This window comes from Rhincodon typus, chromosome 2 (genome assembly GCF_021869965.1).
Source record: "Rhincodon typus isolate 14 chromosome 2, sRhiTyp1.1, whole genome shotgun sequence".
Lineage (NCBI taxonomy): Eukaryota > Metazoa > Chordata > Chondrichthyes > Orectolobiformes > Rhincodontidae > Rhincodon > Rhincodon typus.
Window position 1 is genome coordinate 75,893,160 of NC_063333.1, and position 13,882 is coordinate 75,907,041.

General features: G+C 37.8%; 1 protein-coding gene across 1 annotated transcript in view; it reads left to right on the forward strand.

Annotated features, from left to right (window-relative positions):
* The window catches only part of phf14 (PHD finger protein 14), a 69,122-nt gene that overhangs the window by 17,251 nt on the left and 37,989 nt on the right, over positions 1-13,882 (forward strand). The window contains exon 4 of the mRNA XM_048608390.1: positions 6,457-6,601. Coding sequence (XP_048464347.1) covers positions 6,457-6,601 — 145 coding nt within the window. The remainder of the gene's footprint in view (positions 1-6,456; positions 6,602-13,882) is intronic.

A 13,882-nucleotide genomic window follows, 5' to 3' on the forward strand; every position in this document is an offset into this window, starting at 1 on the left:
TGATGCTGCTTGACCTGCTGTGTTCGTCCAGCTCTGCACCTTGTTGTTTCAGGTTGTTTTGCATGCTGCTGTACCTCTGTTCAACTAGAAGTGTAGTTAACTGTGTATTTGCTGCGAATAGAAAGGAGCTAATCAGCAATGTTTTTGAGTGTCCAGGATCATAAGATCATAAGAAACAGCAACTGGAGTAGGATTCAGACCAAATTTATTAACTAAAATGATGAGAAAGAAAATGCTGAAATAAAAAAAATTAAAATTTAATAGTCATAGAAATGTACAGCACGGAAACATACCCTTCAGTCCAACTCATCCATGCTGATCAGATATCCTAGATTAATCTAGGATATTTGCCAGCATTTGGCCCATATTCCTGTAAATGCTTCCTATTCATATACCATACAGATGCCTTTTAAATGTTGTAATTGTACCAGCCTCCACCACTTCCTCTGGCAGTTCATTCCATACATGCACCACCTTCTGCGTGGCAAATGTTGCCCCGAGGCCCCTTTTAATCTTTCCCCTCTTGTCTTAAACCTGTGCCACCTAGTTTTGGATTCCCCTGCCCTGGGGAAAAGACATTGACTGTTAATCCTATCCATGCTGCTTATGATTTTGTACACTTCTATAAGGCCACCCCTCAGCCTCTGACAGTCCAGGAAAAATAGCCCCAGCCTGTTCAGCCTTTCCCTACAGCTCAAACTCTCCAACCCTGGCAACATCCTTGAAAATCTTTTCTGAACCCTTTTAAGTTTCACAACATCTTTCCTATAGCAGGGAGACCAGAATTGAACACAGTATTCCAAAGTTATGCCAAGCACGTTGCCGGCATGCAAAACAAATTTGCACTTCTGTACGATGTCAGAGGAGTAGTATTCTGTCTCCGTGTAGTCTATTCCTCTCACCCCAATAATCAACATAAGTACCACCCTCCCCCAACTATTTTCAATTCTGATGAACGGGCACTGGACGTAAAACATTAACTCTGCTGCTGTCTCTACAGTTACTGGCAGACTTAGTGTCTCCAGTACTTTCTGTTTGTGTTTCAGATTTCCAGCATCCAGTTCTTTGTCTGTGTTTTAGTGTTTAATTCACTGCCACATCTTTTACTACTGTGCTGTCCACAGGATTTCTGTTTGAATCTTCCATCTTGATCACCATCATTATCTCTTCATTGGCCTATCCCTTTTTTCTCTCTAACTGGATACCACCTCCATGTATTCTTTTGGCTACGCCTGACTGCATCCAAGAAACCAGCCAATACTGCAATTATTGAGACGACTTGGTTTCTTGATTTTATTTTTCTAGCTATTTCTGTGGGAGCCAAGTGCTGATTATCTTAGAGAGAGAGAATATCAAAATGTCTTAGCTTCTCTTTAATTATCTGCCAAAATGCTTTGTGTTTAATATTTTACATTTGCTAATATTTTCTAGAGCCTGTAATAGGTTTTGAAGGGTGTAAATGTGGCTGTTACCCACAATGAGGACAATACATTCTTATAAAATGTTTTGATCATTCATTCTGAGTTCCCCTGTATTCCTTCAGTATAGGTAGGGGTTTTGCAATCCTCCTATTTGCATAATAAGTTTTAGGTTTAAATCTTTGTTTGATAATGCCTATATTCAAGAAATTTCAGCCTCTGCAGAGACAGTTTAAGATCTCATTGTAAGCCCTACAGACCAGATGACAAATTTTAATGTTTACTTAGTTACATGTTGAATAGCCTTTTTTTTTGGGGTTTGGTAGTCCTCACCATTCAGCATTCCTTTGTACATTCTGTCAGAGTTCAGTTCCTTTTAGGTCAGGCAACTTTTTAAAATTTCCCAGCTCATTTTTAACATTTTCTGTCAATCCCAAAGTCTCAAACTTTTAAGTTAGTTGAGATTTTAAAGATTAATAGTCTGTATTTTCATGTCATCCAACAATTTATTATGTTGACTTCTAATTTAGTCTTCTGAAAGTGGTCTCAATGGGATTTTAAATCATATTTGGTTGGTTTAAGTATTAGCTTCTACATTAGCATACTTAATGAAAAGTAATCTACATCATGGGAATACCTTGCTGTATAAATTTTTTGTTTTTAAAGTCAGCAGTAAAAGCCAAAGTTAAAAGTTCCAACTGATTTATGTCCAACTGAGGTTTTCCAAAACTATTGGGGAAGATCTTAAAGTTGCCAAAGGATTGTGTTCAATTATGTTCTCACTTAGGTGATTCCTGTATTGTAATGGATATAAATGATAAATTGGGGAGATTTTCAAAGTTTATTACTAGAAATTATGGCTGTATGTTTAAAAACAAAATGCTGAAAGAAAATCTGAATTGAAGAAAATACATATGGATACACTTAAAATGGGACGTGGAAATTTGCTGACCACGTTCTGTTGTTGGCATGAGTTCTGCATTAAACAACATGTGACATTGATTAATTGTTGACAAATTTTGGAGGCTGATTCCTGGCTGTCAACCCCCTTCAAATGAAAACATGTGGTATAGCTTCTTAACCTATCATCTGCAGTAATTTTGTTTGCATGGTTTTTCTGGTTTCTTTTTCTCTATTGAATTAGTGTATTGAATGCTCAATTGTCATTCATTTTTGTGCTGTGATTAAGTAAATGGATATCAGTGCTTGAAGGTAGAATATGTTCTCAACTCAATTCACTAACAATAGAATATTCTGCTTAATGTGGCATTGACAGATGGAAAGTAAAGCTCTTTATAATCTTTTGTGACATTATAAGATAATTTGTTTTCTTTCACTTCTGACTGAATGGCAGGACCTTTCATGACCTCTCAATTTCCTAAACGCTTTATAATTAATGAAGTACTTTGAAATATCACTCAGAAAAATACAAGGAAGCACAGCAGGAATCAAGGAACAGCAAGATTCCACAATCAGCAATGAACTGCTGATCACATTATCGGTTTATAATATTGGTGAATGTATAAATATTGGTGGGAAACGTCAACAAAATTCCCCTGCTGCTCTTGGAATAATCCTATGGAATCTTCTATGCTGATCCGAGAGGGCCATTAAATTTCGGTTTAATATGATATGCAACAGACAGCACCTCCATCTCCATTCTTCAGTACTGCACAATAGTCATTTGTGCTCAAATTTCTGCAGATTGAGCTTGACCTTCTGATTCAGTAAAAGCGCAACCAAACCGTGAATAATGAAACTATGGGCCCACAGCAAATGGTTCAACTGGTTAATATAAACAGGTAAAAATGTGACAACATTTGACCATTAAGCAACGTGAGAAGAGAATTTGTAATCTTGTGAACATGTCAGGGAATTTTTAATTATTTGTAAGAATATTCGGAAAGAGCATGTGAGAGCTTGTATCGGTTGTAAAAGGAACAATTGTAATTTTCTTGGATGTTAGAAAATGCTACTCTATTTGACTTAGGAACCTTGAACCTGGAAGAAGCACCAACAGGAACAAAGTTTAAGATGCCAAAAAAGGCTTTCTGTGCATCTGGCCAGACTACAGTGTGAACAAGCAACTCTTGTAAAGAAGAATGGAGAGCAACAAGGAGCTGTGTCTGTGTGGGATAAAATTTTAAAGCTGAAGATGTGGCCAAAGCCGAAATTATGAATTGGGCTTTGATCAAATTACTTTTACTTCACCAACCAGACATTTTATAACCAGATTTGTTCATGAATTCAAGAAATTTTTGGGAAACCTGTGTTGTCAAAGACTGCTATGAATCTAGCTAAGGATGTTCTGTAGAAGTGTGTCATATAGGTGACAGCAGTTTCTGGGCAATTCTGATTCATTGAAACTATTATTACATGTGACACAAGACCAGGTCCTTGAGTGAGAAAAATGAGAGAATATAATTCCAAAGCCCAAGTTAAAATGACTGAACGTAATTGTAGAACCATGTTTCAGAATCTCTTGAGATTTTGTTGTACTTTTTGTTTGATCTGTAATTTATAGTTTGTAATAAATATCATTTGGCTGTTAATTCATGCTTCATTTATGTGGATTCTAATTTGTGTTAAAGTAGGAAATAAAAATACAATTCTACATTTTGTGCTTTATTTGGGTCAGTTATAGATTCAGTTATTTTGGTTTACAGTTCTCCCTACCGGGATCTTAACAGAACTATCTCGAGTTTACTTTATTTTAAAAAAAAAGCTCAAGCATTGTGAACCAAGAAGTTTGGAAGATTTAAGTTGGATTACATTAGAAATACTGGAAGAAAGAACTTGATTTTTATGACTTTTGGATTGCCTCCAAGTGCTTTACAGGCAACAGAATTGTTTTTTGAATGCTACTAACTATTGTAATTTAGGAAAACGTACTAAAAAGGAAAAATGGGCAAAATCCTTTGAGAAGCTTGGCAGTATTTAAGTGCAACAAGTTCGCCAGTATGTTGGAGGAAACTGTGTAACTTGCTGGCGAATGTATTTGTGCATTACCATGAGATGAGGGATGCAATAAAGATTGTTCTTGCCTTTGTATAAATATTCTCATATATGCCTGATGTTATAGTTAATGTTTTAGAAGGTACAACATTTTATTTTTAGAAATTCAATTTTAAATGTAAATTTGCTGGGAAATACCTGATAAACATCGTGAGGGTATCAAACCACACAGACTTTTAACAAAATTTAAAATCAATAATGTCTTATAGGATAATAGTCTTAATGAACGAGGTGGGCATACTTGGCTTAAAACAAAACTGCAAGCATTTGCATTATTTTAATAATGGATGCGTTATTCTTGTGGGTTTCCAGATTGAAGGAAAGCCTTGGAATAGAAAATAGTTAGTTTATCTTCCGACCAGGGAACAGACCATGTAACTTATTGCCTTGTGGATGGTTGGAACTTAGTGAAATTTGTTTGTTTGAGTGTTTTTTTTATTTTAATTAGGGTGACTAAATGATTTGGATGTGAACGTGGGATGTATGGTTAGAAAGTTTGCAGGTGACACCAAAGTTGGTGGTGTGGTGGACAGCAAAGAATGTTACCTCCAAGTACACAGGACCTTGATCCGATGGGCCAAGGAGTGGCAGTTGGAGTTTAATTTAGATAAATGAGGTGCTGCATTTTGGAAAGGCAAATTAGGGTAGGATGTAAACACTTAATGGTAATGTCCTGGGTGGTATTGCTGAACAAAGAGACCTTGGAGTGCATCTTCATACTTCTTTGAAAGTGGAACAGGGAGACAGGATAGTGAAGAAGGTGTTTAGTGTGCTTGCCTTTATTGGTCAGCACATTGAGTATAGGAGTTGGGAGGTCATGTTGCAGCTGTACAGGACGTTGGTAGGCTACTTCTGGAATATGGTGTTCAGTTCTGGTCTCCCTACTGTAGGGAGGATGTTGTGAAACTTGAAAGGGTTCAGAAAAGGTTTACGAGAATGTTGCCAGGGTTGGAGGGTTTCAGCTATAGGACAAAGCTGAAAAGACTGGGGCTATTTTGCCGGGAGCGTCAGAGGCTGAGGGGTGACCTTAGAGGTTTATAAAATCATGAGAGGCATGGATAGGATGAATACCCAAGGTCTTTTCCCTGGGGTAGGGGAGTCCAAAACTAGAGGACATAGGGGAGATATTTAAAAGGGACCTTGGGGAAATTCTTTCACACAGAGGGTGGTGCATGTATGGAATGAGCTGCCAGAGAAAGTGGTGGAGGCTGGTACAATTAGAACATTTTAAAAGGCATCTAGATGGGCACGTGAACAGGAAAGGTTTAGAGGGCTATGGGTCAAATGCTAGCAAATGGGACTAGATTATTTTGGGATATCTGGTTGGCTTGGACAAGTTGGAGCAAAGGGTCAGTTTCCATGCTTTATGTCTCTATGACTCTATAACGGCCTATGATTGGGAGTTATTATTCCTATCCGATGGAAAATCGGAAATGGGATAAACAACTGGCAGAATTGTGCAACTAGAAGTAAGAGGATTGCTGTAGATTTCTTCCTCTATCAAAATTGCAGTTGGAGTTCCAGCTTTATTTTAAAAGTAACTTTGCTGGGAAATCCTTGAGAAACATCTCGAGGATTGGAAAACCTCACGTGCTTTTAAGAGAATTTGAATTCCAAAAGTTAGTTACTTACAGGATAAATATCCTAATGCAGTAGGTAGGCATACTTGGCTAAAGAACTGCAGACATTATGTTTGCATTATTCCAATTACCAGCTTTTAAGCCCATCTCTGATCTGGTGGGTGGAAAATACATGTGTTGTGTAACTAGCCGCAGAAATTTGATTGTCCTTTTAACTCTTATTTTTTTATGCAAAATTCAGTTTTCAGTTTGTGTCTGTGATGTGAAACTTGTAGAATGCATGCCTCGGAGAGTCTGTGACCATCTATATATTGTAACTTTGAGATTTGCATTTGATAATATACAGTGAATTCAGAACTTGTCCCCTTCACTCTGCAATTATGCTTCATTCACTGTTCATCAATTTGTCACACAATTACAATTTGTTTTATTTTAATTTTTAGGGCTCCTTTTTAATAGACAAAGAACAAAACTTCAGTTCTCAGAAAATGGACTTTGTGCAGATATGCTGTGTATGTCTGGGAGATAACAGTGAAGATGCGGATGAAATTGTTCAGTGTGACAATTGTGGAGTGACTGTACATGAAGGTAAGTGCTTTGAGATTTAGCGCTATGTAACAGTGGTCGTATCAACTATTCACCTTCAGTCTGTCTAACTAGCAGTGGCAATGTAGTTTGAAACAAAAAGACCATGGATGACAGTATCCTAGATCTAAGATTGCTTCTCTGTCAGGGATATTTTGTATCATGCGACTGTTGGAATTTAAGTACAGTTATGATTGCTGAAGTGGGAACTGCTTTTTGGTACCAGTTTGGGAGATGAAGGGATTAATTTCTGTAACATTTCTGGTTTATTACTGAAAATTTGTTAAAAATATTTCTGTTTTGTTCTACAACGCTTTAAATTAATATCTCAAATTAGCCAAGTAATATTTCTCATCAGTATTCATCCTCAGCATTTTTATTTTGGATATTGTGATGATCATGCCTTTGAATGTTCAGGAGAGATAGTTAGTTAGTTTCTTGTTGGAAATGGTTACTACCTGTCGTTTGTGTGGCCAAATACCACTTGTCACTTCAAGTTACAAATAGTGATGAGCACTGCAATCATCAGCAAATATTTCTTCTTTTCTGACCTTATGATTGAAGAATGGTGATCATTTAGTTATCAGAAACTAATTTGAAAGTTCCAGTTGAATCTCTCATTGACCGTTGACTTCATATTGTTGGTACGCCCATATGCTTTCTCTTGGCTTATTATATTGGTTAGTGCAAATTTATCTTGAAGAATTGCACATTGCCCATCGTTGTACAATTTACCACTTCTTTATGCCTTGAAACAATAATCATCACTGTATGAAAAGTGATGAATAGCTTGATTAATAGCTCTAGTGCGTTTTAATGTACTTTGTTAACAAAATAATGTGCTAATTAATTCCTGTGACAAAGATAATTGAAGTCTGTCTCCTGATAAGAGTTTGTGCATGTTGGTTCATGATTTATTATTTAGAATAGTTCAAAATTTATATGTAGTCTATTCAGAATAAGAAGTTTGCATTCTCGTTCCCATCCTAGTTTTGGAATGGACACATTTCGTTTAAGGGGCGGCACAGTGGCTCAGTGGTTAGCACTGCTGCCTCACATAGCCAGGGACCTGAGTTTGATCCCACCCCCCGGCATCTGTCTGCGTGAAGTTCGCACGTTCTCCCTGTGTCTGCATGGGTTTCCTCCGGGTGCTCTGGTTTCCTCCCTCAGTCCAAAGATGTGCAGGTTAGGTGGATTGGCCATCCTAAATTGCCCATAGTGTCCTGGGATGTGTAGGTTAGGTGGGTTCACGATGGGAAATGCGTGGTTACAGGGATGCGATAGCGAGGAGTGCATCTGGGTGATAATAATAAGCTTTCACTTTAGGAAGTTGCTGGGAATGTGGCTGTCATCCATTTAGTTCACTTGATATAGCCAGTGGAGTTGCTGACTCAAGGAATTGCTGGAGATCCCGGCCAGCTCGTGTATTTCCATCCGTGGCACTGTTTTGCCAGGCTATGTCCAAATTTATCTAAGGCAATGGAGTTGGAAGTAGTTCAACACCTTTCTTTACCTGTGAAGGAGGCAGCTGAGAATACAGGCCTGGAATGCATACAGCTTTTGTATTTTTCTTTAATTTGCTATTGGTGCACACTTGACATTCAACCTTGAAATGGCAACTGTGACTTTTGCTGTCCTGCTGCTTACTTTTGCATCAAGAAAGAGATTGTTGGTCCAAAGTATGTGAAACTGCTGACAACCTCCAGACTGAGGTGGTGAATATTTTTAGAATGTGGAATCTGTACATTGTGCCATAATATTGGTGATCTTGACACTGTCAAATCAAACACCTAGCAGGCCTGGGATTTCTGATATACAAGGAGTTGGAAGTGACTTTCAGTATGAAATTGCAGGCACATCAGCTAGCAGCAATTCATGGACTAGGACTTCGGGCTTTGGTCTTGATCTGGAGTTTTAAGTGAACAGTTTGCTGTCAGCCCTGACATGCAAGTCGACTGTTTGATCACCAAAAATGTACAGTACTATTAGAGAAAAATGTCAGAGGACTGATGTCAGGATGCATCCCTTCTTTTCCTCGCTGATCTTGAAAGCTTTCAGTGATGCTCCATTTTAACTGACAAAATTGTGCCTGTCCTCTGGAAAGAAGTGATGTAGCAGTTTAAAGAGTTGATAAGATCAAAGGCCTTGGAGGTGTTCATGAAGCTTTGTAGAGTGCCTGATATTCATGCCTCTCTTTCTGTAACTGGCAAAGTGATAAAATCATGTTGACTGTGGATCTGCCAGCTGTGAAGGCACACTACGATTTGGTAGATACATGGTGCTAGCGTCTGCAATCAAGTCAGAGCAACGTGAGCAAAAACTTTCCTCTCCGTACTTAACAAGGTGATATCTTGATAATTGTTAGTCACTTCGATCCTTTTCTGTTTTTGCACAAGATCAAGTTAACTATTCTGATATAATTACCACTTCGAGGTTGATTTGAATAAGCCCAAAATATAAATCTGAGTTCAGAAAATGAAATGGAATGAGCTCAAAATTAAGGTGCAATTTGTATATGGGAGCCACTTTTGCATTTTGCAACAAATAGCTAATAATTACTGAATTTAATGTTGTAACTGTTTTGATCATTTCAGTACAATTTCTAGCAATTCAAATTGTTTTTGAAAATGACACACTACATTTTTGTGGCTTTTCAATATAATACAAACAAAAAGCTCTTTCAGATTTGCATTTCAGAGTCAAGTAGCTTGTCAATGTTACCAGTTATTTGCGAAAGTCACTATTTTTAAAAAAATGTTGGACGAGATTTTAGTCGTTGGAATCCTATTTTAAAACCATGACACAAGTGTTCATCCTTTTTTTTTAATCTGTTGATGGATGAAGAAAAGCTTGTCACCATCTATGCTGGAGATCCTACTAGCGTTGCACATATGCCTTGTGGCAAAGGTGTTTTCTCGTTAAACCTAATAGTGGTAAGCACTTCTTATGGAACTTTGCATCCTTTTCACAAAATACATTTAGTGGGAACTATCTGTGCAGTTAATATGTTGAGTCCACATACAACCACTAACAAACCAGAATCATTTGTTTTCTACCAGGAGTGTGCATATTTGGTGTAGAAAAGTCATAAAATTCCATTAACTAGCATAGATAAAATTGTTATGTATATTGTAATGACCAGATGGTAAATATAGTACTGCACAGAGTGATTGTTGCCCTCTGTTCCTCATGATTTTTAAGTTTTGCCCCTCCCACAAGAGGAGTCCACTTTTTCCAGAAATTAAGCTTCATTTTTGACCTGTGTTGGAGACAGCAGAGTAAGATGCATAAATTTTAATCGTGGAACAAACCTGCATCAAAATTTGTGAACCATTTTGAATCAGCTATACTATGATATGGAAAAAATTAGTGAATTGCAACCGCAACAAATGATAGATCCAGTCTGCAAACTGACATGGCTATGTGCGTGTTTCTGAAATCCTTCTGTGAGAATTCATCTTGTTTTGTGGCAGAGTTGAAAAGATGTGAATTTGATCTCTCAATGAACACTTAACAGTAGAAATGCCAGGATTATTCTGCTTTAAAGTAAATGTCATTTTAACAAAAAGCAGTTGGTTGGTGTCACTTATTAAAGGAATGTGGGTGAAGTTAAGGACTGAACCCACAGTTCTGTGTGCAGTTAAAGGAAAAGTACTTATTGGGACTTATGGCAATCAAGTAGTTGGTTTTCGGTATTCTTTCCTGTGATTGATGTACTTGCTAATTAATTATTTTTCTGGTCAAAACTTATTGTAGTATTTGTAGCTTTTTCGCTTTGCTGTTCACTTTATCATTTATACAATCTACAAATTAAGGTTAATAGGAAAGTTCATATTCGTTCCAGCTTAAATATAACACTTTATCTTCAGTTCATTATGTAACATCTTATGAGGGCCATAAAGCGGTAGATTTTGTTACGTGCTGATTTGTGTTGTAGCAAAAAATTTTCAAGGAGATCACTTCCACTCCATGTCAATTTATTGTACCTAAAGTACCGTTGCAGTACAACCTAGTATGAACTACATAGATGTCTCAGTTTTTTTATGCTAGAATGTCATTGCAAAAGTTGGCTTTGTAATTTAAACTGCTACCCAATAATGTTTACTAAAGAGCAATAGTGCTTGAATTTTTTTTTCATGTTTATGTAGGTGATTGATTAATTTTTTTGGTTGGGTATAGGCAAGGTTTAGAGCCATGTCCTCATACAGTGATTGCATAATCAAAATATGAAGGTATATATTTGTTACTTCACGCCAGCCTGATGCCAATTTGAGAAACTATATTTCCAGTGATGGTTTAATTGGTACCCCTGGTTAATGGTAAAACATAATTTAAGACATAGTATGTTTGTTCGATGCATTTCCAATCCATATTTCATTTTGCTGCTTATCCGTTTTGACTTTATTTAACTAGTAATCCCATATTGTAAGTTATTTTAAAAAAAAAAAAAAAACTGGTCAATTCAGCGTATTTAGTTGAAATTCATTTTTCAACAAACTGCTATTTCACTGCTGCTTGTTTGGTCAGTGCGGTCAGGATCTCTGGACCTGCTTCTGGCATTCAGGAAATTTCTCTTCCTTCTGCTGATACAAGTTTGTGGAGTGACAATTTAGCTGAAATTTCAGAAGAATATTTCCAAATGGTGGTGGACAACGTAACAGCTAATAGGAGATACAGCCACAACAAATATCCCCACCCTCAATAATAATGGAGCCAAGCACATTATTATAAAAAGGCAAATCAGGTGTTTGCAGCCAGAAGTGTCGAGTAGATGATCTATCTCAGCCTCCTCCAGAGATCCCTGACATCATTGATGCCAGTTTTCAATCCGTTCCATGTGTTTTTAAGAAACAGCTTGAAGACACTGGATTCTACAAAGGCTTTGGGCTTTAACAGTATTTGGCAGTTCTTATGAAGGTTGTGTTCCAGAGCTAGGTGTCCATCCTTCTGCAACTAAAACACTGGTATTAATCTGCCAAAATGTGCCTGCGCACAAAAAATGTCGGACAAATGCAGTCTAGTGAGATATTGCCTTATTAGTCCACTCTTTATCATCAGCAAGGTGATGGGAGAAATCGTCAACAGTTCTATCAAGCGTTAGTTGCAAGAGAACGATCTGCTCATTACTGCTCAGTTTGTGTTTTGCTACAGCTACTCAGCTCCTTCCCTCATTACAACTATGGTCCAAACGTGGACAAAAGAGCTACACTGTCGGTCTGTTGGTTGGATTCATGCCTAACACCGAGGAAGATGGTTGTGATTTTTGCAGGTCTATCTTCTCAGTCCTGGAGTTTCACTGGACAAGTTTCTCTGGATGATGTCCTAGGTTAAACCAGCTTTAGCCCCTTTCATCAATGACTTTTTCCTTGATTGTGCAGTTAACATCCTTATTATGAACTTCACAATGATCAGTACCACAGACCTTATTATAACCTTGGTCCAAGTCTTGACAAAAGAGTTGAATTCAGGAAATGCATTGACAGTGACTATTCTTGATTTCAAGACAGCATTTGAATGAATGTGGCACAAGTCCTCAAATGTTAGTGTGTCTAACTGTCAAATTGGGTAGGATATGCCTCTACCTTTTCTGGCATCTAGGTTATTGCAGAATGAATATTCTAGATTTAATTGTTTTTGACGTTTCAGTATCAGTTTGATTATAGTACAGTCCTTGTTGCCCTGCTATCGGAAGAATGTTGTTAAACTGTAAAGGGTTCAGAAAAGATTCACAAGGTGTTACTGAGACTGGAGGGTTGGAATTATAAGGATAGACTGGATAGGCTGGAACACCTTTTTGCCTGGAGCATAGGAGGATGAGGGGTGACTTTTTGAAGGTTGATTAAAAACATGAGAGGCAAAGATAAGGTGAATAGCCAAGGATTTTTCCCCAGGATAGGGGAATCCAAAGCTAGAGAGCGTAGGGAAAAGATTTAAAAGGGAACTGAGAGGTAAGTTTTTCACAGAGAGGGTGGTGCATGCTTGGAATAAACTGCCAGAAGAAGTGGTAGAGGTGGATACAGTTACAACATTTAAAAGACATTCGGACAGCTACATGAATAGGAAAGGTTTAGAAATGAGCCAAATGCAGGCAAATGGGACCAGTTCAGTTCATGAAACCTAGTCAGCATGGACGAGTTGGACCAGAGAGTCTGTTTCTGTGCTGTATGACTCTGAGTCTGAGAACAGACAAATAATAAATACTCTATCAGCTTAGGTCTAAATGCAGTAAGATCTAAGCAACACCCAGGTTTGGGCTGGTAAGTGGCAAGTAACGTTTGTACCAGAGAAGTGCCAGGGAATGATTCTCTCCAAGAAGAGAAAATTTAACCATTGCCCTGTGACATTCAGTGGCATTCCCCTCACTGCCATACTGTCAACACCTTTGAGGTTACTATTGACTAGAAACTGAACTGGACCATCTATATAAATAGTGTCTACAGTAGGTCAGAAGCTGGGAATTCTGCAGCGAGCAGCTCACCTCTTGACTCCAGTGGCTGTCAACCACCTTCAAGAGACATGTCATGAGTGATTAAATGTTACCTTCCTGCCTGATGAGTGCATCTCCAACAATAGTTGAAGCTTGACACTATCAAGGCTAAAATGGCCCTCTTGAATGGTACCTGATTGGCTCACCACCACCACCTTCAGCATATTTGGTGTTCAACAATAAAAGCTAGCCTAGCCACTGAGCCCATATTCTGTGGACAAACAAAAAAGTAGTGCTACCCTGAATTCAGACTTAATGCACTTTAAGGATCTTGAATCATAAATGTGGCTGTAGGTAAAAACTTATAAAAAAAATCTTAATTCTGGCGTTAGAACATTGAAAACGTATAATTAGAAATATATTGTGCTGTGTTTTTTTTTAATGTTCTCATGGGACCTGGGCGTTGTTGGTTGGCCAGCATTTATTTTTGCCCATTCATAGTTGCCCTTGGGAATGTGGTATTGATCTGCCTTCTTGAACCACTGTAGCCCCTGTGCTGTCGGTAGATCCAAAAGCCATGAGGGAGGGAATCTCGTTGAGAAACAAAATCAATGTAATGCTGGATTTAAAAAAAACAAAACTGTTGTGCAGTAAAATGAAGTTAATTTCTAGGAAATAATTGTATAGTGACTCATAAAAGGCAAGTGTTACACAACTTTTATGCCACATTTGTTATTCTGTTCAATTGACATGGTGAAAGGTGAAGCACCTTCCTACTTTCGTGTAATTTATAGCAAAGAACTTGATAAACTTGCTGCTGCAAATTTGAAATTTGACTGCCTTCCTGGTAAAACTAC